Source organism: Danio aesculapii, chromosome 11 (assembly GCF_903798145.1).
Source record: "Danio aesculapii chromosome 11, fDanAes4.1, whole genome shotgun sequence".
NCBI classification, from domain to species: domain Eukaryota; kingdom Metazoa; phylum Chordata; class Actinopteri; order Cypriniformes; family Danionidae; genus Danio; species Danio aesculapii.
The window spans coordinates 1,912,709-1,940,310 of NC_079445.1; the positions used below are offsets into that span (position 1 = coordinate 1,912,709).

The window sequence follows — 27,602 nt, forward strand, 5'->3', positions numbered from 1 at the left end:
TAAATAGCCTGTATAGCACTTTAAGGTTGCAAAATTCACGCCTATTGCACAATATCTGATGCTTCAGAATGCACATCTGAATCTGTTCATTTCTGCTCCTGTCAATATGATTTAGTAGCTACAACAACCGCAACAATCACTTAAAAAGAACAACTCACAAAGTGAAATGTTGAATTACTTTGGATTCTTACCTGATAAGACTCAAAAGAGCAACAGGAAACATTTAAACAATGTTTGACCACTTCATATAGCCTAATTTGCCCTTTTTTTATAACTAATTTAAGTCTGTATAACTTGTATCTTTAATTTAATGTATTGTTTTGGTTGGTCATCACCAAAATAAACAAATAGAACTCATGCATTTTAGGTGATGTGCAAATACTTTTTTCAATAATAAGGAAATTATGAATTCAATTTCAAGTAGGCCTATTATAACATATAAGATGTTGTATTTCTGACTATTTTCTTCATAGATTTGAGTTATGAATTACAGTATTGCAATACTATGTATCACGATACTTCTGCTGATGTAGTATCGTAATGTGTATTAATGGTATCGCGACAACCCTAGTTGACAGTACCAATATTTGACTAGATATTGTTTAAGATACTAGTATTCAGCTTAAATTGACATTTAAAGGCTTAACTAGGGTAATTAGGGTAAAGTTAGGGTAATTAGGCAAGTCATTGTATAACTGGTTTGTTCTGTAGACAATCCAAAACAAATATTGCTTAATATTATAGATCTTAAAAATGTTAAAACTGATTTTATTCTAGCTGAAATAAAACAAATAAGACTTTCTGCAGAAGAAAAAATATTATAGGAAATACTGAATCTGTTTTAAATCATTTGGGAAATATTTGAAAGAGGAAAATAAATACACAGGAGGGCGGATAACTTTGACTTCAACTGTGTCTGACAATGTGTTGAACAATAATGATAATGCATAGCATCTGGAGTGAGAACAATATTTATAACGTCCCAGAAATGTCCCGATAATCTCTTCACAAATGTCTGAAAGATGAGTCTAAATGTCCAGCATCAGCTCCATGTTTCTTCATAAATCCACTTCATAAAAAATGTCCGATTTCATCAACGCGCTGGTCAAAGTCAGACGTTCCTCCTGAATTAGTCTGCATGGCTTTGTTTGTACAAGAAAAGCACCCTGATTTCTGCGTCTCTGTGTGTTGTTCAGGGGTCGATGTGGAAAGCGAGGAGCTTCTCGGAGTGCTGGTTGTTGAGGGTTCGCAGGTCGGGCAGACGCAGCAGGAGTTTGGGGAAGAGCGAGCTGTCTTCTGGCCTTCTGCGGGTGATGAGAGCGCGAAGAGCTCCTATTAAATCCTCCTGGAGCTGCTCCACGGCCCCCATGTCTGATATACCTGAGCGATCTGGAGCAGAGTAAAATCACGGTGAGGTACACTGCGTCTCTTATGCTGAATGCAATGTAAATGTGTTCCTTAACCTTATTATGCCACTGTACAAGATGTAAAATAAGTCTATGGTGTCCCTAGAGAGTGTGTGTGTGTGTGTGTGTGTGTGTGTGTGTGTGTTTTCTAACTCTGAAACTGTCCCGTTTAGGCTTTGATTCTATTTGTACTGTTTTTATTATTGCCATGTGGTTTTAAGGCCTGTTTGACTGTAAGCAGTTCAACTTAAGCCCCAATAAATTAAACATTTGTAGTTTAAAGGATTAATTGCATATTAAACAACCAAGTCTTAATTTACATTTAATTTATTCGATTTCTGTACCTGAATAGCGTTAGACTCTTCAGAAAACCACAAGGCTCAGTTTATTTATTTGGTTTGTATCTATGCTGTTAAATTTACATTTGTTTGTATTTCTATGCTCCAATCCAAATTAGATCTTTAATTAATTAGATCCCATTAGATCTTAAATGATGACTTCTTTACAAATAAAGCTATTCAAGTCATCTGATGACATTTGTATTAAGTAGATATTGCAATGTCAGTTTTTTTACAATATGGTGCAACCTTAATGTTCCCCTAATGTGATCATTCTCTCAGTCAGTGGGAACTGAACGTACCTGCAGAAACCAGCACCACAGCCATGAACAGGGCCATCTCGTCGGCCTCCAGACCCATGCCGCCCAGCTTCTCGCTGAACTCAAACATGGCGTCCAGGAGGTTTCCCATGCCCAGCACTCGGAGGTATGCCAGTGGGTACGTTTGACCGTTCAGGAATGTTACAGTGCGTTCCTTAGCATTGAACAGCGAGCAGAATCTCACCATCAGAACCTACAATGAAGAAAAAATGATGTTAAATAAGCTGTTCAGATCTTTGCAATAACTCTTAATTAATTAATTAATAAATTTTTATCATTGTAGGCTGGTTAATATTCACACACTGTTGCCACACAAACCCCTTATAAAGCACAATAGACCCCCTTTTAAAGGGATAGTTCACTCAAAGATTAAATTACGTTATTAAGATTATTACGGTGAACACAAAAGAAGATATTTTGAAGAATGTTGGCACCTATTGATGTAAACCACTTTGCAATAACTCATTGGATTAAATGTGTTGGAACTAATTCATAAAACTGAACCGAACTAAGCAGAATCACAATCATGTGAGCAACTACATTCATTTGACCGTTCAGGTATGTTACAGTGCGTTCCTTAGCATTGAACAGCTAGTAGAATCTGAAATGTACATTGAAATGTCAATAGATGACATGATGATGCAAATAGTGCTGCATTTCAAATCATCACCCTCCAAAGGGCACTTTGTAGTGAGGGTTGTTACAAACTGAAGTGTTCAAGACCGTACACTTCAAAGGGCACTTTTAAATGAAGCGTTTCAAAAAGAGTACATGTCAAAGACACTTTTTAATGAAGCATATTTCATAAGATTTTTGTTGTCCCCTATAACCAATCCATTCAGAGCTCTCACCTTGGAGAGTAAACAAAAAACACTAGAAATGGGGAAAAGAATGATCCCTTCAAGATATAATCCAGCCTGGCTAATAAAATAAAGTAGCTTCTGTTGTTTTTAGCTCATTCCTTAAATCATAAATCATTCAAAAGAAACAATTCACAGAAATGTGTCAGAATCTGATTCCTATGATCATTCCTATTGAAAGATTCCACACAAACCAGCAGGAACTGTGTGTTGTTTATGCTGGTGGACAAGCATAGTCATGTAAAGCTGAACTGGTTCAACTGGTCAACCAGAGCTCCAGCTTCCAAAGCTGATGACCAGCAATCAGTGCTCTATGCTGATGTCAGCATGCAACATATATCTTAAGCTGGTGACCGGCAATGCTAGATTTTTCAACAGGGATAATCGTCCTCAATTTGGTACTTCTTAAAGGAACACTCTATTTTTTGCTAATATTATGCTAATTTTTCAACTCCCCTAGAGTTAAACAGTTGAGATTTACCATTTACCACATCTCTGGGACTGACAGGAGTACGTTTAGCTTAGCTTAGCATAAATCATTGAATTGGATTAGACCATTAGCATCTTGCTTCAAAATGCCTGAAAATCAGCTAGCTTTCGTCTATATAATCAATAAAATTATCAAACCTCTTTGATCATTTTAAAGAGAGATGCTAATGGTCTAATCTGATTCAATGATTTATGATAAGCTAAGATGGAGCATGTTTAGCCTAGCTTAGCATAAAATGATCAAAGAGTTTGGATTATTTTTCTATTTAATTTTAAAGTTTGACCCTTTTGTAGTAACAAAGTGTACAAAGACTGATAGAAAAAATAGTTGTTGCTATTTTCTAGGCCAATATGGCTGTAGGAATTATACTCTATTCTGGCGTAATAATCAAGGAACTTTGCCGATGTACCATAGCTCCAGCAAGAGCAATGATATTATGCAGTGCCTGAAAATCAGCTAGCTTCCATCAATATAACCAACATTTTTCAAAACTCTGATCATTTTAAAGAGAGATGCTAACGGTCTAATCTGATTCAATGATTTATGCTAAACTAAGCTGGAGACGTTTAGCTTAGCTTAGCATAAATCATTGAATCAGATTAGACCATTAGCATCTTGGTTTAAAATGACCAAAGAGTTTTGGTTATTTTCTTATTTCATTTTAAAGATTGACTCTTGTAGTTATACTATGTACAAATATTGACAGAAAAAGTAAATGTTGTTATTTTCTAGGCTAATATGGCTGTAGGAACTATACTCTTAAACTGTAGGAACCTATTCTGACGTAATAATCAAGGAACTTTGCTGACATAAGCAACAAAATTGTGCAGTACCTGAATATCAGATGGATTCTGTCAATATAAGCAAAAATCCTTGAAATGTTTTGATCATTTTAAAATGAGATGCTAATGGTCTAATCTGATTCAATGATTTATGCTAAGCTAAAGATCGGCTAAATGGATTCAAAAATGGTAAATTCTAGGGGAGATATAAAACAAGCCTATTATCAAAAAACTGGAGTGTTCCTTCAGTCAAATAGATCAAGGTTAAGACAGTTGGGTCATAACTAATCTGATTTGGTCATTTCTCACCTGAAATGTTCCCGCCTTCAGCAGCATGACCTGATCATGTTGACTCAGGGCCTGAAACCCTGGTATGCTCTTGGCAAATTCAACCACTTCCTTAACAGCGGGAGTGAAGCACTGCGAGAAACTCTCCCAGACCTGCTGGCTGGAGTGACTGGCTGAGGAAACGGGACATGCGTTCAGAGGACAGGCCTGGAGAAACACGGAAAGACAATTAGTTCACTGCAGGCTTATGCCAATATCAAATAATCTAGTTGCTATTAATTGATGAAGGTTTTATCAAGATATACGGTATTATCACGATATTGACCTAAGCTGCAAAACAGATTACTTCAACAGGTATAATAACTAAAAAATTAGTGTATTACGGCTACTATATTAATATTATTTTTTTATCCAATTGAATTATATTAGTTGTTAATTTCATTTATGAGTTGTAATCAGATTATAGCTACAATTTTAATACATTATTAGGCATTAATAACTAAGAAAGCTAAATTAAAAAGCTTTGGTCACACTTTACAATAAGGTTCATTAGTAATGTTTATTAATGCATTTACTAACATGAACAAACAATAAACAATACATTTACTACAGTATTTGTTCATGTTAATTAACGTTAGTTAATAAAAATACTGTTGTTCATTGTTAGTTCATGTTAACTCGCGATTAGCATGGACTTGGATGTTAATAATGCATTAGTAAATGTTCAATTATGATTAAGATGATTTATTAATTATGAGTAATAAATGCTGTACAAGTGTTGTTCATGATTAGTTCATGTTAGTAAATGCATTAACTAATGAACCTTATTGTAAAGTGTTACCAAAGCTTTTATAGCTTTCATAATTAAATTAACTAATGTTAACTATTAGAGTCTTATCGCATGGTGTTCACCAACAAAAGCCTAAAGTCACAGAATTTTCAAGCAATATTTCCGCATGTCATAGGCCAGATTATCACGTCAAAATGTTCATATTTGATCTATTAAAACTAACAAATTAAATCTCAGTGCTGTTATGAACAACTACTGCAAACATAACGTGAATATTCCTAAAAAAACACTCTCTAAAAGATTAATTTAATAAATAATTATGTATTTTGAACAGGGTTTCTGCAGGTATCATTACGTCTATTTTTAGATTTTTTTAAGATCTTTTTAAGTCTATTATGAATTAATTTTCAGACTTAAACAGGGCTAAATGCTAAGTATTTTTTTCAGTGGAAAAGTCTTTTTCTTGCCCCATCAAAAAAAATCGTAGCCACATGGTAAATAATGTGTCAAAACAAGAGTTTTTTTTCAACATAGACTTTCTTTTTTTTAATTGACAAGCTTTAAAAAATATAATACACTAAATATAAATAAATTTACATTGACATAGGAAAATCAAGACCTATTTAAAATAATTTAAGACCTACAAGACAGTGAATTTCAGACTTTTTAAGGCCTATAATTTAGATTTGAAATGTAATAATAGAGTTATCTGATATCAGCACGTGTTTAGTACACTGAGTTGTTGGTTTAGCAGTAAAAAAAAATCATAAAACCTACCAGAACTTTAGCACCAGGGCTCAGTCTCCAAGGACAGGACTGAGTCTGAGTGGAATAGCTGTTGTGTTTAGTGGGATAGCTTTGAGTTGGTGTTGTTCCCTGGCTGGGACTTGAGGACTGTGGGAAGTTATAGTGACCGTTGTCCAAAACTTGAGATGTGGGTTTGTTGTTTTGGTTGGCGACTGAACATCTGGATTGGGCGAGGCAGCTTGTAGTGGAATGGACTGAATGTTCTTGGGGCGAGATATTCGGCTGAGGGTGAGACTGGGCGTAGCCGGAATCTTGCATGGGATTGTGCCGGAAGGAAGATGGATTGTTGTTATTATTGACGTTGTTTTCTTCGTCAACTTTCACTTGCAACTTTTCGCCGTTCACGAAGATGCTGCGATACGCTTGCGAGATCACGCCGATGGACTCTTCTGATTGGCCGTCTTCAGGGCTGCCGGGGGTCTCGGTGGGTGTTGTACAGCCGATGTCCATAGATGCTGACTCATTAAGGCTGTTCATGTAACTCTGCATTTCATCCAGCAGCCGCTGCTTCTCACGCTTCGGAATGCGTCCAAATCGCACAGCTAGAAGAAATCAGGGATATAATAAATATCACTTTATGCAATTCAAAGGAAACATACTATACAAAACGATGTGCAATGCCAATGTTTTCAGCTTTATAATAACGCAATTAGGTAAACTGCTGTAAGATATTTGTTCCCACAGCTTTTAATCCGTGTTCATGTTGTACTATAGTCTTTAATTTAGTCGTTTATAATTTAACTATAAGAATGGGTGAAAATGTGAAAACACATGGAAATGATTTACTTGATTTAAATAATATGAGGGAATGGATTAGTACTGCATTAAAGTGAGATAATGAATGCTCAACTCAGTGCTTTTTATAATGTAGATTATGTCTAAGCAGCTTACATAATATTTCAAAAATCATTGAATAATCCAACATATCAGGCAGGCAGGAGAGTAGTGTTGAATGCTAGTTAAATTAAAATTCCCAGGAAACTAAATTATATTTAACTCATGGCCATGATATTTTGAGTATATGTAATGTTTTCAATGAAAACCCGGTCCATTAGAGTGCAGGGTTGTCACGATACTGGAATTTGGTACCTTTCGGTACTGAAATTTTAAAAACGTCCATTTCTTGCGAACAGTTGAGCGCGTTCTTAAACAGCGCTGATTTGCCATTGTGTTTACGTGCTCAACAGAAATGACTGTGATTGGCCGTGAAGGTCATCAGTTCACTGAACTCATCGCTGTTTACTGAGTGTCAACTCAGATACAGGGGCACTGAAGCATTTTAAAGTCACGTCGATCAGCTGGTTTGTTTATAAGCTGACATACGAGCGATCCGCTGATGAATCGCGGCTTTAAAATGCTCCAGTGTTCCTGTATCTGTGGTTACACTCAGTAAACAGCGGTGAGTTCGGTGAACTGATGACCTTCACGGCCAATCACAGTCATTTCTGTTGAGCATGTGAACACAATGGCAAATCAGCACTGCTCAACAGCGCTCAAATGTTAGCGGGAAATGGACTTTTTACAATTTCAGTGTTGGTTGGTACCAAATTCCAGTATCGTGACAACCCTATTAGAGTGCGTCCATTGTTCAAATGCGCAAATACACACTTTTGTGCTGATGTCTATCACAACTTCTGCTTTATTTCACCGCTATCTCACGACAGTTTATAAATTTTTGATAGATTGGCTAATTCATATCTAATTTGTTCAATTTAGTACGATATGCACACCCCCCAATGATGGTTGAGTTTGGTACCACGCCTCCTTTTAAAAATCGTACATTTTCATACGACTTTGAATCAGTGCAAATTAGCCACTAACCTGACAAAATGAAAAGTAGTTATCTTTCCTAGTGAGATCAGGCTTTTTATTCCTATACTTTTAAAGGCTTTATGGATGCTTTGCGTGGATATGGACATCCTGATTCAGCTTACATTTACACGTTACATTAATTGAGCAACAGATTTAATACACAAATACATTGAACATGTAGACATCACCTATATACTATATAACTGCAGGTTAGCTATGTATTATATTATATATATAATAACTTTAACTGTTTAAAGCTATTAATCAATAGTTAATTAAAGTTATTAGTTACTAATAAAGGTATGGTAACTAAAAACCTTCCTTTTCTGAATTTGATTGTAATGCAATAATGTGCACTTTTATAAAGCTGCTATGAAACAATAATTATTGTGAAAAGCACTAACTAAATAACCTTGAATTGACATTTACCATTTGGTTTTACCACTGTAAATGATGCATTTCGGCAGTGGGGCTACTATATTGACCAATCAAATCATATGATCCTTCACAGCTGGTTAGCAAAGCTTATTTCTCTTGTGCATCCCTCATCTCCCCCTACTCTCAAAGCTATTTATAGACTCTACTACTGTATTATACCCCTCCCCCATCCTTCTGTCACTAACCCATTGGGAAGTGGGTCAGTGGGTCGACCCAAGCAGAGGCGATGTCATTGAACGATGGAGTAAATGGCAGCAGGTGAAATAAACACCGGCATGAGGTAAAGGGTTAGCAGGTTAAAGGTGAAGATGGTAGATTAGTTAGCGGTGAAATGTTGTAGGGCAAAGGAACGTGATATGGTGATAAACAGGACTGATAAGGAGCACCAATTGTTGAGCCATGAGAAGTGCCTTCGGTTAAACTGCCAACACAAGTATAACCTTGCCATTTAATTAAAGAAAGCGAAATATTATGTGTTACGTACATAACGGAGAGATGTCACATACACAACAAAGCTTTTTCCTCTAAAATGCAAACAGTATTATTATTATTGTTATTCTATAGAGAGCCAAAACATATCCTCTCTTTTATTTTGTTTAAATCACATATAACTGCAAATGTATTAAAATAAAGCAAAATATAGCGAAAGCCTTTGTAAAATGTTTGTGAAGATTTTACAGTAATGTTAAAAGACTCAAAATGGTCTCTGTCGATGTTTTTAAACTATTTTATTTGATTTATTAAAGTCAAACAAGGTGACGTGTCACATACATAACAGAGAGATGTCACACGCACAACAAAGCTTTTTCCGGCTAAAATACAAAATTATTAATATTGTTATTCTATAGTGAGCCAAATATTATCCTCCTTTTTATTTAGTTTAAATCACATATAACTGCAAACCTTCCTGTAGATTAAAATAAAGCGAAATATAGCGAAAGCCTTTGTAAATTGTTTGTGGAGATTTTACAGTAATGTAAAACTGCACGAAATGGTCTCTATCGATGTTTTTAAACTATTTTATTTGCGTTATTAAAGTCAAACAAGTGAAATGCGTGACGTGTCACATACATAACAGAGAGATGTCACATGCACAACAAAGCTTTTTCCTCTAAAATGCAAAGTTATTATTTATTTTTTGTTCTATAGAGTCAAATCTTATCCTCCCTTAGCATGTTGTTTAAATCACATATAACTGCAAACTTTCTGTACATTAAAATAAAGCAAAATATAGCAAAAGCCTTTGTAAATTGTTTGTGGAGATTTTAAAGTATATAAAAAGACTCAAAATGGTCTCTGCCGATGTTTTTAAACTATTTGAGTTGATTTGTTAAAGTCAAACAAGTGAAATGCGTGACGTGTCACATACATAACAGAGCTGTCACATGCACGACAAAGCTTTTTCCCGCTAAAAATGCAAAAATATTATTATTGTTATTCTATAGTGAGCCAAATATTATCCTCCCTTTTTATTGAGTTTAAATCACATATAACTGCAAACCTTCCTGTATATTAAAATAAAGCGAAATATAGCAAAACCCTTGGTAAAATGTTTGTGGAGATTTTAGAGTAATTTAAAAAGCCTCAAAATGGTCTATATCAATGTTTTTAAACTATTTGAGTTGATTTATTAAAGTCAAACAAGTGAAAAGTGTGATGTGTCACATACATAACAGAGAGATGTCACATGCACGACAAAGCTTTTTCCTCTTGAATGCAAAAGTTATTATTATTGTGATTTTATAGAGAGCCAAATCTTCCCCTCTTTTTGTTTAGTATTATTTCATTTAAGTCACATAATTTCAGCAAAGTATGTTGTGGACTGTAAACACGTATACGTTTTTGGTCACATGCATAACGCATGTTTATTTCCCTCATTTAAAATACAAAACACATTTACAAATTGAGATTTTTATGATCCTGATTTCTAAATTAGTGGTTAGTTGTGTTGGAAAATACAAAGAGAAGTTTCAATATACAGTTTACATATAAATATACAAAGTTTTTACAGCAAATGTCACATCCATAACACTGGAATTGCTCAAAACCAGATCTGTAGTTCTGTAATATAGCAAGGCTTTTGTGTGTGTGTGTGTGTGTGTGTGTGTGTGTTTAGAGGTGTCATATGTCACCAACTATCATGTGAAGGTGTAAAGCAAGATGTCAAGGTTTCAGGTGACATGACATAATGTATTGCATCTAATGCGATGTACAGTATTAGCTATGTGCTTTTCGAAAATACCCTAAAAGGAGAAATCAATAAACGTCCTAAAACAGTATACCTTTAAGATTAATTGAAAATCTAGTGTAATTACAGCAAGCATGGCTACAAGGGAACCAAAAAATAAGGTCATCATGTGACGTTGAAATATGATGGTGCATATCACTTTACTTTCCTGCTTTTTAGGTCACCTAAATATGTACACTAGCCCCAGAAAATATGATTTATTATCAGCCCAGTTTACAGGGCTCCCCAGAGACGACGCTTGGGCAAAGTGTGCTAGAGGACAAAACCGAAGAGATATTTTAGCAGGGTTTTCAGTTGAAATAAAGGGCTTAGATCGACAAAGCACTTTATTAAATCCCAGCTAGCGTTTAGGTTTTAATTAATCCTGCAAACGAAGACCTGGAAACACATTAAACTGCAGTGTACTAGGTGTACTCGGGCCATTTGTGTCCCCAATTCCCCAAATTAACCTGATTTGCTGCAGTTTTTACAGTGAGTGATGACTTGTGGGATTTCGGAATACCCGCACTAATAAATCAGCGCTGTGAGGAATCTGTCAGAACAGGGTGTAAGGCATCGCTGCAAACAGTGCAGAGCAGATGGTGGATGTCGGGTCGAGAAAATAAAACCGAGAAATGAAAGTGTGTTGGAGATGCGCAGTTCAATCTGGGAGTGCTGAGTGGCCGAAAGGTGTTCGTTTACTGACCCAACAGCATTCCTAACACCAAGCATGTGTAGTAATGCTTCCCTTAAATGCTTTTCTTACTTTTTTTTGTCTTGTTTTTATATTTGACCCCAAATATCTAAACAACTCTTAAATCAGGAGACATTTTCTAGACAATTAAAAAACTGTCCTGTTTTCAGAACCCCCCCCCCCCCCCCCCCCCCCCCCCCCCCCCCCCCCTGAAATTTAAGCAAGATTTACTTTGAAGGAACATGTTTATCATTACTTTGATTACTCCACTAGCAGATTATTTTGAAGAAGCATGTGTCGTAAAACTGATGTTTTTCTTAATGGACACTCACCGGCCACTTTATTAGGTACACCTGTCCAACTGCTCGTTAACACAAATTTCTAATCAGCCAATCACATGGCGGCATCTCAATGCATTTAGGCTTGTAGACATGGTTAAGACGATCTGCTGCAGTTCAAACTGAGCATCAGAATGGGGAAGAAAGATGATTTAAGTGACTTTGAACGTGGCATGGTTGTTGCTGCCAAACAGGCTGGTCTGAGTATTTCAGAAACTGCTGATCTACTGGGATTTTCACACACAACCATCTCTAGGGTTTACAGAGAATGGTCTGAAAAAGAGGAAATATCCAGTGAGCGGCAGTTCTGTGGGCTCAAATGCCTTGTTAATGCCAGAGGTCAGAGGAGAATGGCCAGACTGGTTCCAGCTGATAGAAAGGCAACAGGAACTCAAATAAGCACTCGTTACAACCGAGGTCTGCAGAAGAGCATCTCTGAACACACAACATGTCCAACCTTGAGGCGGATGGGCTACAGCAGCAGAAGACCACACCGGGTGCCGCTCCTGTCAGCTAAGAACAGGAAACTGAGGCTACAATTCACACAGGCTCACCAAAACTGGACAATAGAAGATTGGAGAAACGTTGCCTGGTCTGATGAGTCTCCATTTCTGCTGCCACATTCGGATGCTTGGGTCAGAATTTGGCCTCAACAACATGAAAGCATGGATCCATCCTGCCTTGTATCAGCGGTTCAGGCTGCTGGTGGTGGTGTAATGGTGTGGGAGATATTTTCTCAGCACACTTTGGGTCCATTAGTACCAATTAAGCATCGTCTCAACGCCACAGCCTTCCTGAGCATTGTTGCTAACCATGTCCATCCCTTCATAACCACAGTGTCTCCATCTTCTGATGGCTACTTCCAGCAGGATAACACACCATGTCATAAAGCGTGAATCATCTCAGACTGGTTTTTTGAACTTGACAATGAGTTCACTGTACTCAAATGGCCTCCACAGTCACCAGAGCTCAATCCAATAGAGCACCTTTGGGATGTGGTGGAACGGGAGATTGGCATCATGGCAAACCTGCAGCAACTGTGTGATGCTATCATGTCAATATGGAGCAAAATCTCTGAGAAATATTTCCAGTACCTTGTTGAATCTACGCCATCAAGAATTAAGGTTCTGAAGCAAAAGGTGTCCAACCCAGTACTAGTAAAATGTACCTAATAAAGTGGCCGGTGAGTGTAGTCATCGCATGAAAAAAATGCTTTTTTTTATTCATTTGTTTCTGAAAACTAAATATTTTTAACTTGTCATGAAAACGCTTCTAGGTTTAAGAATTTTCAGATATATTTGGACCACAACACTCTAAGTAAATCATGTTTTTTTTGCATTGTACCAGAAATAATAATGTTGTATATTTACCATCTCTGGACATGCCGACGGAGAGGCACTTCTTAAAGCGACAGTGCTGGCAGCGATTGCGGTTCATCCTCATGATCAGACAGTTTTCGTTCTTCACACACATCTTATAGTGGATGTTCTGCTGGATGCTGCGGCGGAAGAAGCCCTGAGGATAACACAAGATCAGAGTGAATCTCTCTGTGTGTGTGTGATTGTGTGAGTAAAACCTCAGGCACAAGTCAATGGCGACATCAGTCTCAAACCAACATAAGCACATCGGTTATGCATTTTGAGAAGATTTTATGAGTGCGCAGTGTGTGTGTGTCCTCACCTTGCATCCCTCACATGCGTGGACACCATAGTGAAATCCTGATGCAATATCCCCGCATACTTTGCAAAGCAACACCATACCTCCTGTTTCTAAAAACACAGATTGACAACAACAATGTGTTAGCAGTGGCTGACGGTCGCAGTGCTTAAAGGGATAGTTCAACCCAAAAAATGTACTCTTTATTTTTAAATGGTTCCAGTGATTGGATCATTTTCCCGACTTTGACCTTTGAGTCTCATTCAGCGAGATGAACAAACCTTTTTTAGAGGCAATTGATTCAATTTGCCAGGATATCATTAAACGTTATGAGTTGCACATCTACGACTAGCCCGAACGTTCACACTACAAAGAAGTCAGAACTAGAATGCTATAAGGAAGAGAAAATAATCATTCATTGTTTACCTGGGTGTTTTGTCTACGAGTAGCTCAAGTCTTCAAGTTTGAGTTCATAATTAGTTCACCTATCGAGTCATTTAGTTTTTGATTCGTTCATTCATTATGTGACTGCATATCAAAAGACGAATGACTCAAGAACTCGGGAGATGAAAGCAGTGAAATCTTTTCTCGGCTTTGGCTGCATATGATTGGCTTCTGTCTGTCATGTGATGTACGAACGACTCAACCACTGTAGAAGACTCGAAAATGAACCAATCTTCTTGTCCACCTGTGCAATGTGCTAATGAACGAATCACTCCCTCAGATGACTCATCGAGTTCAAAAACAACACATCACTAAGTGTTTCCACACCTTTGGGTTTCTTTGTTTCTGTTTAAACACTAAAGATGTTTGGTTGAAAGCTGAATCCAGTGACATCTGTACTAGGAAAAACAAATACTACTGAAGTCAATCGTTACAGGCTTCCTACATTTCTCAAAATATCCTTTTGTGTTCAACAGAAGAAAGAAACCCAAACACAGTGTCAGCTAATGCTTTACCAGAACTAGAGCAAACAAAACCCGAAAATAAGCATCTAAAAAACAACAATATACATATAAAATGATGTTATATTTAATGTAATAATAGGCGTAAGCTATTGACATGCAGTTTCGTTGAACTGATGTGGAATTTTGATTCATTTATTCAATTTTCTTTGGCTTAATCACTTTATTTATTACAGCGGAAAGGACTACCAACTATTCCGGCACATTTTACACAGCGGAGGGCCTTCCAGCCACAATCCAGTGCTGGGAAACACCCATACACTGTCACATTCACACACACTTATGCACTATGCCAATTTAGCTTATTCAATTCCCCTATTGCGCATCTGTTTAGACCAGGGGTCGCCAATCTCGGTCCTGGAGGGCCAGTGTCCCTGCAGGGTTTAGCTCCAGCTTGCCTCAACACACCTGCACGGATGTTTCAAGTTTACCTAGTAAGACTTTGATTAGCTTGCTCAGGTGTGTTTGATTAGGGTTGGAGCTAAAATCTGCAGGACACCGGCCATCCAGGAACAAGTTTGGTGACCCCTGGTTTAGACTGTGGGGGTAAACGGAGCACCCGGAGGAAACCCACACCAACACGGGGAGAACATGCAAACTCCACACTGAACGCCAACTGGCCCAGCCGGGACTCGAACCAGCGACCTTCTTACTGTGAGGCGACAGTGCTAACCACTGAGCTACCGTGCCGCCCAGGAATTTTATTATGGTTATTATTATTATTAATAATAATTTTAAAAGGTTTTTCACACTTTATATGTTTAATTAACAGTGTTATGGATGGTCATTAGTTGTGTTGCGTGTTATTTTATTTTTTATTTAGCAAATTCTGTACTTAAATTTCATTGTGTGGTATTAAAAAGCTTTAAATGAGTAAATCATGAATCAGTTTTGGATGAACTATCCCCTTAAATGCACCAATTTTTAAGAATGTGCATGAAAAAGATTGTGTGGTAATACTCACTAGTAAATGTGCCCGTGAACCCAGTAGGTCGTCTGCCAACCATCGGGTGTGAGTAGGAGTTTTGTCCTGATGAAGTTACGGTTGGCGTAACCGCATTGACAGTGTTAGCACTGCTTACTTCTGGAAACTGGAAGACCAATTTGTTTCCCCCATTGCCTCCAGATGAATGCTTTTTAAGGGCTCCGAGCTCAGTGAAGGACACCTCCTCTGGAGATGAGGGCTGAGAGGATGGAGATTGGGTCTGATAGCCGCTGGATGGACTTCCTGGACTGGGGCTGGCACTTCCTGTCGATCCTGCATAGAGGATCACACTTCCACCTGCGTGTGTGAAAAAAGGGGAAAGATGATGAATATTTTATGAGACGTTTTTTTAGTCATGGAGTTCTATAGCATGGGTTTGTAGGTCTTTAAAGGGCACCTATTATGCCCCTTTTTACAACATGTAAAGTAAGTCTCTGATGTCCCTAGAGTGCGTGTGTTTCAAAGCACTACATAAATAATGTGTTATAACTCTCTGAAACTGACCCGTTTAGACTTTGAGCCTAATTGTGGCAATTTGGTGACTGTCGCTTTAAATTTAAATGAGATTGTGCTCTTTTCAGAAGAGGGAGGAGCTATAAATGCCTGTGTGTCAGCATAGTGACTGTAAAACTCTAATGGCGGATGGTTTCTTCTCACTCAGGGCTGTTTATGCTAATGAGGAAGAGATGGTCACTAGTGGGCGGGGCTTTCTCCCTCTTACGACATGTACAAAGGGAGAATGTCAATCAAAGTGTTTCTGCAGACTGTTTTTATCAAGTCTGATTATAAAAAATAACTATATGTTAACCTATAGAAGCTGGTTATATGTTTAAACCCCTTATAAAAGTGATTTTTGCATAATAGGTCCCCTTTAAAGCAATATGCCAGTTATAATATCATTTAATACATGGTACAAGCTGATTGATTTCTGGTACATCAGATGCAAATCAGCTTGCATGCTCATAATTGGGTTCAGTGTTTGCTGAAAAGCTGGGATTGTAGCTTCAGTGTTCTTCTGAAATCCTCGGCCTCCTCCAGCTCCACTTGTGTAGATATGCTTAATTTTTTGGCGTTTTTGGCCAAAAGAGAAGAACGACCGAAAATATGAGCTGAAAAAAGAACTATGCTGCGCTGTACTGCAAGGTGGTTTTCAGTGCACTGGTTTCAGCTGTTTTCACTGTGGAGCGACTTTCACACCGGACACAGAAAGTGCTGCGCTGCACTATAAAACCCATTCATTTCAATGGCTTATGTCAAACAAGGAAGGTTTATTGCTACGCCAACCAAAGCACCATTAACTTATATTCCACTCATGTAGATTTATCTATGAATGAGCTGAACATGCTCATCAGAAAAGCTCTAATAATGCACATTTATATGTAGCATACTTGTTCCTACTGCTTGCATTAGCAGTACTGTGCTGTCATGGCAATGCTGGTAAAAATATGCCTCTCGGCTCATTCAATGTCAATAAATTTTTACTTTTAATCAAATGTGGTTATTTTTATTTTTTTTAATTAGTGTAATTTAAGTTAAGTTAAATTTTAAGTCTTATAAAATTACTTTATTTAATATAATACTTAATTATTAAGGTTTTGGTTTTCGGCCAAGTGCATCTGGAATTTTCAGTTTTGGCTCAGAATATTTATTTCGGTGCATCCCGAACGCTTTGACGTACTTCATGCTATTTTTAACTAAGTGTGTCTGTTGGATTGACAGTAGCAGGTCTCTGCACTTGCTCCGCAGCAGCAATGATAAACAGCAGAAACAGTTCTAGTCTGCCAAGATCAAGTACATTAATATATATCATACCCAATAACACACCAAACTATTCCAGGAGTTGTCATAAGTGAAGTACCTCTGTATAATTTTTAGGCCCACACAAAATCAGCAGAACTGGGAGACCTTTTTTGTTGATACAACTTACTCTATGCTCTACAACCGACTGCTTTGTTTATTAATGTGATATTAATATATTAAGGTAATATTATTATGTAATATATCAAGTAAAGTCACACTTCGGTTCTATATATATTAAATACATTTGGCAGAGTTTTAAAAATATGTCATTTACATTAGTGCTTATATGCAAAATAATAATAATAATAATATATAGGAATTACTATTTTATTAATTAATTAGTAATTACAAAATGATAATAATAGTGGTCAGTTATATCATGTTAACCTGATCTCTATCTTGAAAAAATATGTGCTGTTTGATTGCATGTCAAAACAGACATTATTCATTAGGAGTGTAACGGATCATGGTTGATCTGTGATTCGTACGGATCACAACACACGGTTCGGAACACACTCGCTGATTAATGCATGTTTTTACTGGTAGATTAATCCTAAATTTGTAATGATCACATGTATGAAAGCATTTGGGCTTTTCTGTAAAATATAACGATGACGGAAGAAGTTGTGGTGGGTTATTGGGGATGTGGTGGGGTTCTTAGGTTATTAAAGGTGTTTTCTGGCAATACTTGTTAAGCCTACATTAATGCATTCAGTGTAAGCTGCACAATTAATCATTAAAAATCAGGATCTCAACATGAATTATAAATGATAGTGATTTGCATATGTTTATTAATCCTTCCAATCGCTGCATATAAATCTGAAAAACGCAAAAATCAAGAAAGAGATTCAGTCTTTAGTCTTTTGAGTTAGTTATGAAGTTGCGAACAGTCAAATAACACAGAAGTACTTGGAGAACAGTTTAGTTACGATAAAACCACTGATGTTTATGGTAAAGACTAAAATCACCGTCATTTGCATTTAACTTTACGCTCAAAAATGAAAGTTGTAGGCAGCAGTTACATTATTTAACCAATAGGTGGCGGCAACCAGCCATCAAAAATACACCACTGAATAATTCTTCAGAAATGATCATCAAGCAATGAAACATGAAGTTTTATGAGGGAATAACTGAATCATTTATTGAAGATGAGACTGTTCCACTACTGATAATGTTAGATTTATACATTTAGCGTTATCAGCAACGGTTGTAGTACATTTTCCACATATTTTACAGTTCATTTTTAATCAGCTGATCATTTCTTAATTTTATTTTAAACCATAATGTGATCCAAACTGAGATTTGTGCTCTGTTACACCACAATTATTCATATAGGCAGCCTTGAAAACAATAGACTGAAATAATGCTTATTATTGAAATGACTGACAACTCATTTCAGGTAGTGAACAGTCGGTTCTTTATATTGTGAGACAAAACTCCATTTATCGGCACTTTGAAATTATGCAGACCTCTGATATTCACAAACTCAGCATAATATCAGTATCAGCATAATAGGATCGTTTTAACTGAATGGGAATGTCAATGCTTTATGGGTGCGTGGATGTGGTCCGTCAATAAATAGATTTGTTTTTGTCCAGAGCGGTGGAGTGTGTTCAAAACACTTCAATGTAAACTCGGAAATGCCTCACATGTTTGATCCCTGCATTACTCTCAGTCTGTGGCTCATCCTTCAGCATGAATCACATGTTTCAAACAGCGCCAGGGTAAGGTTCAAACATGTGAGAAAAGATCCAGAGCGCCTCACGTGCAGCCCTGGGGAATCCGAATCACTTCAGAGAGTCGATTCACTTTGTTTGAATCTTCGCTCTAGTCAGGCGCAATCATGCAAGTTAAATATTGACATTATATTGTTGTTTTTGGGATTACGTTTTATCTCTCTGCATTTACAATACTGTTATTGGTCTTGCTTCCTGTAATTTAGATAAGACACTGAGAATGTAAATGCATATTTTTATTATTACAGTAGCCGTTTATAATGCTTAAATATAAATATTTGTATAGGATTCTAACCCAGTTGTATCTAAAATTTTATTTTTAAATTTTTATTTTATATCGTATCACTTTATTTAAATATAATTAATATTAATATTATTATTTAAATATAATTTCTGTCCTCTATTATAATTGAATTTATTTCATTCATTTTTAACGCTTCAAGTAACAGACATACAAAGATCGAACTGTCTTTTCGTTTCTTTTTTTATTTAATTAACTAATTTTCTTAATGCTTCCTCCTCGAACTGTCCTCTCATTTCTTTATGAATGCATGCACCAATTTATTTATTAATATATTCATATGAATGCTTCCTCCTTGAACTGTACTCTTGTTTTATATGAATGCATGCACCAATTTATTTATATTTATTAATGTCTTTTCATTTCTTTATGAATGCATGCACCAATTTATTTATTAATATATTCCTCTTGATGCTTCCTCCTCGAACTGTACTATTGTTTTATATGAATGTATGCAGCAATTTATTTATATTTATTGACGCTTCCTCAAGCTGTCTTCTCGTTTTTATATGAATGCATGCACCAATTTATTCCTTGTGTGTCGAATAAAGCTAATTCTGATTCGGTTTACCTGAAACTAGTACAATAATGTACTGTAAAAACCCTCTCACAGCCACTATCCTCCCCGAATCATCTAAAAAGATCATTCAAGCAATAATAGCACAGAACCGACTCATAAGAACTGTTTGTTTGCGAGTGCAAAGCGCTCTCGCTCCGCACCCCCGCCACGCGCACGCGCTGCTCGCTCCCGCTCTCTGCCAGCCACCTGACCGCGGACTCACATGCTCTCCTGACACAGTGAACGCCCCGAAGAACAAGCCTCTTTCCGCAGTCCCGTGTCCAGAACAGCCGCAGTACGAGAGAAAAACACACACACACACACACATATATATACACACACACACTGCCAGCCTGCCGCTCACGTTTGAAGAGGGCTTAAAACAGTAACCGAGGCCATATTTCTGCGCCCGTGTGTTTATAATACTCGAGTCACCGGAAACTGGAGAGCGCACATGCATGAACGTGCGCGATCACGTTTGCACGACATACGAGCGCGTTTTGTTTTTCTCCGAATTCTCTCAAACCGTTTCACCCTGTCTCACTTGTTTTTAAAACGTGAGGGCTTACAAACTGCACAGATAAGACTATTAGTTACCTACAGTCGAGTTTAACACATTTACACGACGTACAATAATTAACCCAGCCTCCATTAAACTCAAGAAACGAGATAATGAACTGAGGGAAAACAAACCGCCATTTCAACTGCATTAGTGTCTGACAGTCGAATACTGCTCATTTGATATGCAGGGTATGTAGATTATTTAGATGTGCAGTGACTTTGTATGGATTTTAATAACAATATTAGGCTATAAATGTTCATATTTACTGTACTATGCCTTCATAAACGAACTATAGTTTGATAGTAAAAGTACTGATTATTCGTTCAACTGCTTTCAATTGATAAATTATTATTAATATTTAGTACTTTTTTTTGATGTATCAACTTTAATTTTGACAACATACGATATGTCTACAATATTGAGTATTTTACATGCCCAATAAAAGCAAATACTTACTCAAACCTTCATAAATTCTTGAATTATTGATTAAAAATGATGTTTATTCAGGGATATGTTGGATTGATTACAGTATGATTCTCCTCAATGACAGATTGAGAGAATTATTCTTTAAATTAAGCTCAATAAAAGCAAAAATGCCTATAAAACATGAAACTTTGAGAAATGTTCCTGTCATATAATAGAGACCAGGTTAATCCTGGATAATTGCTCCACTTTTTTCCCATTTGTCTCATCGGTTTACCTCCCATTTTGTTATCGGCTTTGTTCCGAATGTTTTCTTTTGTGTTGAGCAGCCGAAGGAACGTCATACAGGTTTGGAGAGAATGATACAGGTTTTTTAATTTTTGTGGTTACCCTGAAGCTGAATTTCATTTTTTCATCTATTTGGCACGGAGCGATCGACGCTCAGAGTCTCTCAGCTGGGCGTCTTTGATTTCTTTTTGCTTCAGGGTTTATTCATAGAGCTGGATGTCTTCATGTGCTGCAGCTGAAAACTAGGTCAATATTGCTATTCTCTTGTAGATGACACACATGTGCAACGCAGTCTATATCTATACCACAAATTAACATTACAATTCACTTTTTAATGCAGCATCATCAATCCACTGAATATTTAAGTGTGCATAAGGCATACAAATGGTCTGGATTTTGGCCACGAATAAAAAAGTTTATTGCAACTTTTTATCTCAGCTTGCAATTCTGGCAATTTTTTTTCTCAGAATTGTGAGATGTAAACTGGCATTTCTGAGAAATAAAGTCAAAACTGTGTGATGTAAAGTCAGAATTCGGACTTTATAACTCGCAATTGAGTTCATATTTCACAATTCTGACTTGATAACTGGCAATTTTGAGTTCATATTTCACAATTCTGACTTGATAACACAATTTTTAGTTCATATCTCACAATTCTGACTTGATAACTCACAATTTTGAGTTCATATCACAATTCTGACTTGATAACTAGCAATTTTGAGTTTAGATCTCACAATTATGACTTGATAACTCACAATTTTGAGTTCATATCACAATTCTGACTTGATAACTAGCAATTTTGAGTTCATATCTCACAATTCTGACTTGATAACACAATTTTGAGTTTAGATCTCACAACTCTGACTTGATAACTCACAATTTTGAGTTCATATATCACAATTCTGACTTGATAACTAGCAATTTTGAGTTCATATCTCACAATTCTGACTTGATAACTAGCAATTTTGAGTTCATATCTCACAATTCTGACTTGATAACTCACAATTTTGAGTTTAGATCTCACAATTCTGACTTGATAACTAGCAATTTTGAGTTCATATCTCACAATTCTGACTTGATAACACAATTTTGAGTTTAGATCTCACAATTCTGACTTGATAACTCACAATTTTGAGTTTAGATCTCACAATTTTGACTTGATAACTTGCAATTTCAATTTTATATCTCACAATTGGGACTTTATAACTCAAAATTTTGAGTTCAGATCTTACAATTCTGACTTGATAACTCGCAATTTTGAGTTTACATCTTGCAATTCTGAGACAAAAAGTTTGCGAGTTTCTATCATGTTATTTCGCAACAGCAGACAGCACTCTACACTGTTAAAAAAAGGTTGACTCAACTTAAAAATATAAGACAGCTTGTTGCAGAGCCTTTATTGAGTTAACTCAACTTTTAACCCAAGTATTTAAATTAACTTAAAAAGAGCTATAGTCTTGCAATATGAAGGCGAGTCAACTTTTATTTACAACGTACCTGTTCTGTGGCCTTTTGTATATAGTACTTTTGAATTTCTCTCCTAATTTTTCACAAAAGAATTGTATTTATTGTATATTTACATTCCTCTTGTAGTGTTCTTGTTATTTGTATGCACCCTGGATCTGAACGTAACACAATTTCAATTCTCTGTATGTTTGTGCATGCGGCAGAATTGACAACAAAAATGATGTTTTGACTTGTCATGTAAACGCACCTTTAATTACCACTGTGCATGTGCATGAGTTTCATGTTTGTTACAGAATCACACCCTCAATTTCCTCATTCATGTTATCCCTGCATGTCTACCACATAATGGTGTGCATGCATGCGATCAGCACATGTGTTTGGCAAAGATCACGCAGGCAGAGGAGAAAAAGCTGAGCTGAAATGTGTGCCTGTTTGACTTTGACCCAGTGACCAGCAGCCTCCCTCCCTCCCCGAGACATGGGCAGAGCAACACAAACACAGCCCAGGAGGGGTGTGTGTGTGTGTTTGAGTGCCTGGGAAATCACGCGTGGCACGTGGAGCTCCAGCTTGATCCTCGTGACAGTGAAAGTGAAAGTCTGTCTGTATGAATAATGCCGTGCCCTGACATCATCTGCCTGATAACACACCAAAACGTGCAGGTGGCAAACTGAGCGCTTTCAAAGAAATCACTGACATGAGCACTAGATATGACGCTGGCAACGTGTTCTGGCATTGACAGAGTGTTTGAGTAGAGATTTAAAATGTCGCATTTCTGGCACACTTAACTTGAAATCTTGTACAAGAAGTAAAACAAATTTTCCTTCAGCTTAGTCCCTTATTCATCAGAGGTCGCCACAGCGGAATGAACCACCAACTATTCCAGCAAATGTTTTACGCAGATGCTCTTCCAGCTGCAACCCAGTACTGGGAAACACCCATACACTCTCGCATTCACACACACACACTAATACACTATGGCCAATTTAGTTGATCAATTCCCCTATAGTGCATGTGTTTGGACTGTGGGGGAAACCGGAGCACCCGGAGGAAACCCACACCAACACGGGGAGAACATGCAAACTCCACACGAAACACTATCTGGTCCAGCCGGGGCTCGAACCAGCGACCTTCATGCTGTGAGGCCACAGTGCTAACCACTGAGCCACCAGTTCTTTGAACATGACTCACTCAAATAAAATATTTTTTGCTGCTTGTTCAAGCTACTTATTTAAAATGAGCAGAAACAACACAGTTCTTGAGATTTTTTGGGGGGCAACTTGAATGTTTTATGTTCAATCCAGTTAAATGTGTTAAGTTATCTTAATGGATTTGTGTTGAGACAACATGAATGAATTTTGAGGAACTTTGCATTTTCTTACGGTGTAGTTTAAAATGGTAAAACGTTTGGAAAATTACTGACATTTTTTTTTTAAGATTTATTTTCGGCTTTTTTTTGATTGGACAGTGTTTAGACAGGAAGCAAAGTTGGAGAGAGAGAGAGGGGGGTGGTGCATAAATGTCCTTGAGCTGGGATTCGAACTCGTGACGCCCTGACATGCTACTGCATCATATGTCGACGTGCTAACCACTAGGCTATTACGCCAACAAATTGCTGACATTCTGAACGTAAATATTAAGTGTAAATGAAATGTTACGTACAGTAAAGACAATCATGACGCTACATACTGTATGCTAGGGTATGGATTACAAAGAGGCTTGTTTTAAGACTAATGGTGCTTTAAAACGTTCGTAAATCTTCTGTTCATGAAAGCGTGGGAAACCTGTGGCACATTGCAAAATAGCACCGCTAATGATCAGATCTGCCAAACTGTACAATATTACCCAAGAAGTAGTGAAATAGTAATTTGACTTTTTTAGGCAAACAACGGTTGTTGCTAGAAAGGATATAGTTGCAGCTGGAAGTTAGCGAAAATGTATTTATATTGTTTATTAAATTACCCATTAGTTGTATTTTATTAACGTCAACCCCAACCCAAAACCCAACCCTCACAGTAATGTAAAAACAGCAATTATAACAGGAAATATTCATACAATTAATTAAATCACCCATTAAATCATATCTTTTTTAACATCTATCCCTACCCCAACCCTCATGTTAATGTAAAAACAGTAATTATATCAAGTATTATTCATATTATTTATTAAATTACCCATTAAATCATATATTTAACATCTATCCTTACCCCAACCCTCACGCTACTGTATTAACAGTAAGTATTATTCACATTATTTATGAAATTACCCATTAAATTGTATTTTTTAACATCTATTCCTACTCCAACCCTCACGTTAATCTAAAAATGGTAATTATACCAAGTATTAATTATATTATTTATGAAAATTGTATTTTTTCTTGTCTACCCTTACCATAACTCTCACAGTATCCCTTCTAGACTTTACCGAAAACAGTGGCATCAAGTGCATGGTAGAACGGTATTTCTGGAACATCACAGTGACAACTACTGGCCTGGCATGAAGAATACAACATGTTAAGCCACTTATTTCAACATATGTGTGAATAAAAATTGGTTAAAATATATGCACTTTTTGGAAATGGAATTTTTTTATTTAGCACATTGTTGTCTTGTAAATGTACCCATAACAGCAGGTACTTACTTGCCTATTGAACGTAATTATGCATTATTTACTGCTATTATAATCATGTAACAAGGACACTGAAAAATAAAATGTTCAAGAATAAATACAAAACAAATTCCAGTACTTCAGAATTAATTTACAAGTACTTTAAACAGGCCGCTAGTGTACATATGGTTGTAATACATCCAGATGACATCAGAGATATCACATTCAGTTATAGTGTTGTGTATCCACATGGAAACTACTTATTAATAATGCATGTGATTACCTTTATAATATCATTTTGGGTCATCTAAAACTGCCTAATAAGAAGGGCCACGTGATGCTAGCAAACAATACTCTGGTTTATTAGGTGTTACTACTGTATTAACGACTGTGAATGATCGTTATCCTCTCACATGCCCATGAGCAGTTATAAACATGACATGCACGTGTTTAGTCGAATGTAAAGGAGGAGCGCTAATAATAATAATAATGATGATGAAGGTGATAAAGAGCAGTCACCAGCACACAAGCGTGACTTGGTTAATGATTCACAATATGAAAACAAAAGGAAACACCATTGACAGGAGGATTTCACCGACTGATAAAATGGAGACCACGTGCGCGCCAAAATGAAAAAAAAAAAAACAAAAAAACCCGGGAACATAATTACTGTGCATATAGTTGAGTTTACAATCATTCCAGCTTTATTTTAGCAATAAGCCAGTCAGTTAGACGCTGTGAAAGACCTTCAGGATTAATTTATGAGGCTGATATGCCTTCTGGGAAGAGCACAGACCGACTGCACGTGAGTTTTGTTTATGTGCAACTCGAGACCGGAAACATCGGTCGTCAGGCACGCGATCCTGTCAGAAGCGCCTGACATCAAAACTGAAGCGTACAGAGGTTAATATAATGTTTTGTGAACGAAAATGACTAATATATCGACTATAAGGATATACAATAATCGCTAAACTCTTTCAAAAATACATAAACAGCTTTCATTTTCCAAAGCTCAAGCTAATATTAAAATGAAATGCTAGCAAAACTGGCTAATTGAGATAAAGTTGACAGTAGGTAACGTTAAAGTTGGTTTTAACGTTCAAAACAACATTATCAGTATTTGGAGTTTGCTAAAAATACTTTTCTGAAATAATTTTATTAAGGAGAATGTCTGAATGTGTGAATATAAAACAAACTTTAACCCAATAACTGGCTAAAACAGGGAAAACGACTGTAAATGTTAAAAGGATTCACCCAAATATGAAATATGCCATTATTTACTCTTGTCCAAAGTAGTTTCTTTCTTAATTCTGTTGGACAGAAGTAGTTATTAAGAATACTGGTTTATACGTTTATTCCTACTATGGAAGTTATAATTGGGCACCATCAACCAACATTTTTCAAAATATCTGCTTTTATTGTTTAATGTAATAAAGCTTTAGACTAAAACCAAATGATGATGAGGTAATTTACATTTTTAAGTGAGAACTACATTACTACTTTTAGCTACACATATTTATCTAAGTTAAATGAATTAATAGTAATAACATTGTTATGAACTCACCTGGACTGTCCATAATGCGCGCTCCCGATGTTTCTTGAGGAAAAGCAGATGGTTTGAAGGATGTTCAGAGTGTTTCAAATCCCGAAAACTCAACGTAAAACTCAAACATAAAAGTCAGAAAGTCAGATGCTGTTCAGGTATAAGCAGGGCACTGTGCCGATCCTTACTCTCTGAAATCTGTCCTTAAACTGTGTTATTATGGTGAAGAGAGCGGATGTCCGGGCATCATCATTATTCTCAAGGCAGATCTGAGCAACTAGTTTGAGACCAGCACAAGCATCACTGACACACACAGCAAGCACGTTTTCAGGTGTCTTAGAAATGTGACTGAGCCTTTCCCCCAGTAGCTCCCCCTCCTTTCTTTGCCCTTTAAATTGTTTGTGTTATTGTGTGCCAAGGATTGTGGCTCTGTTTCACACGCCCTCTGTGCTTCCCAATCGCGCTGCAGTGGTTGCTCCGCCTTTTTTTTCTTACGCCCCGCCCGCTCCTCTATGGAGGCACAGTAGTAGCAAAATTCATTTGAAATGTAATATACAAAATGGCTGTGCAATATGTAAAATGGCAATGTATCACTGTGTTTAGATTAGCATTGTTTGGCGCAAAATTTAAATACCTACTAACTGTAATGTTTTAAAAGTTGAGAAATTAATCAGTGAAATTCTAATTAGTATGTAGCCTAATTAGCATATTCAAACTGTAGTTGGAAATGGCAAATGTAAATTATATGATTTAATTTTCATTTTGCACCACACTTTTCTCGTAATATGGAGTGTTGCTCCTCCTCCTCATCTTTGGAAGCACATCAGTAGCAATATTCATTTAGAAATGTAATATGCAGCATGGCAGTGCAATATGTAAAATGGCAATACATTTCTGTATTTAAATTTACATATGTAAAATGTTTGGTTCCAAATTAAATTATCACAAGTTACTAAATTACTACAAATTTTTATGTTTTAAAAGTTGCAAAATTAAACTGATAACGTAAAATTTAAATTAGTTTGTAGCCTAATTTACATATTAAAATGGTGGTTGTAAATTCATTAATTCATTATCTTTTCGGCTTAGTCCCTTTATTAATCCGGGGTCGACACAGCGGAAG

The 27,602-nt window shown here is 36.6% G+C and overlaps 1 protein-coding gene across 1 annotated transcript; it reads right to left on the minus strand.

The window, feature by feature from the left end:
* Positions 1-843: 843 nt before the first annotated feature.
* On the minus strand, positions 844-26,883 carry nr1d4b (nuclear receptor subfamily 1, group D, member 4b). Its single transcript, XM_056467657.1, has 8 exons — positions 26,501-26,883; positions 15,176-15,493; positions 13,271-13,359; positions 12,961-13,105; positions 6,052-6,623; positions 4,506-4,691; positions 2,047-2,257; positions 844-1,389 (listed from the first exon to the last, which is right to left on the minus strand). The coding sequence occupies exons 1-8, from the start codon at positions 26,511-26,513 to the stop codon at positions 1,193-1,195; spliced, it is 1,731 nt and encodes a 576-aa protein (XP_056323632.1). The 5' UTR covers positions 26,514-26,883; the 3' UTR covers positions 844-1,192.
* Positions 26,884-27,602: the final 719 nt, after the last annotated feature.

Coding starts and splice junctions, on each gene's coding strand:
- nr1d4b (XM_056467657.1), bottom strand. Junction 13,360..15,175: donor GTTCACGGGCACATTTACTA/GTGAGTATTACC, acceptor CTGTGTTTTTAG/AAACAGGAGGTATGGTGTTG. Junction 2,258..4,505: donor TGAAGGCGGGAACATTTCAG/GTGAGAAATGAC, acceptor TCTTCATTGTAG/GTTCTGATGGTGAGATTCTG.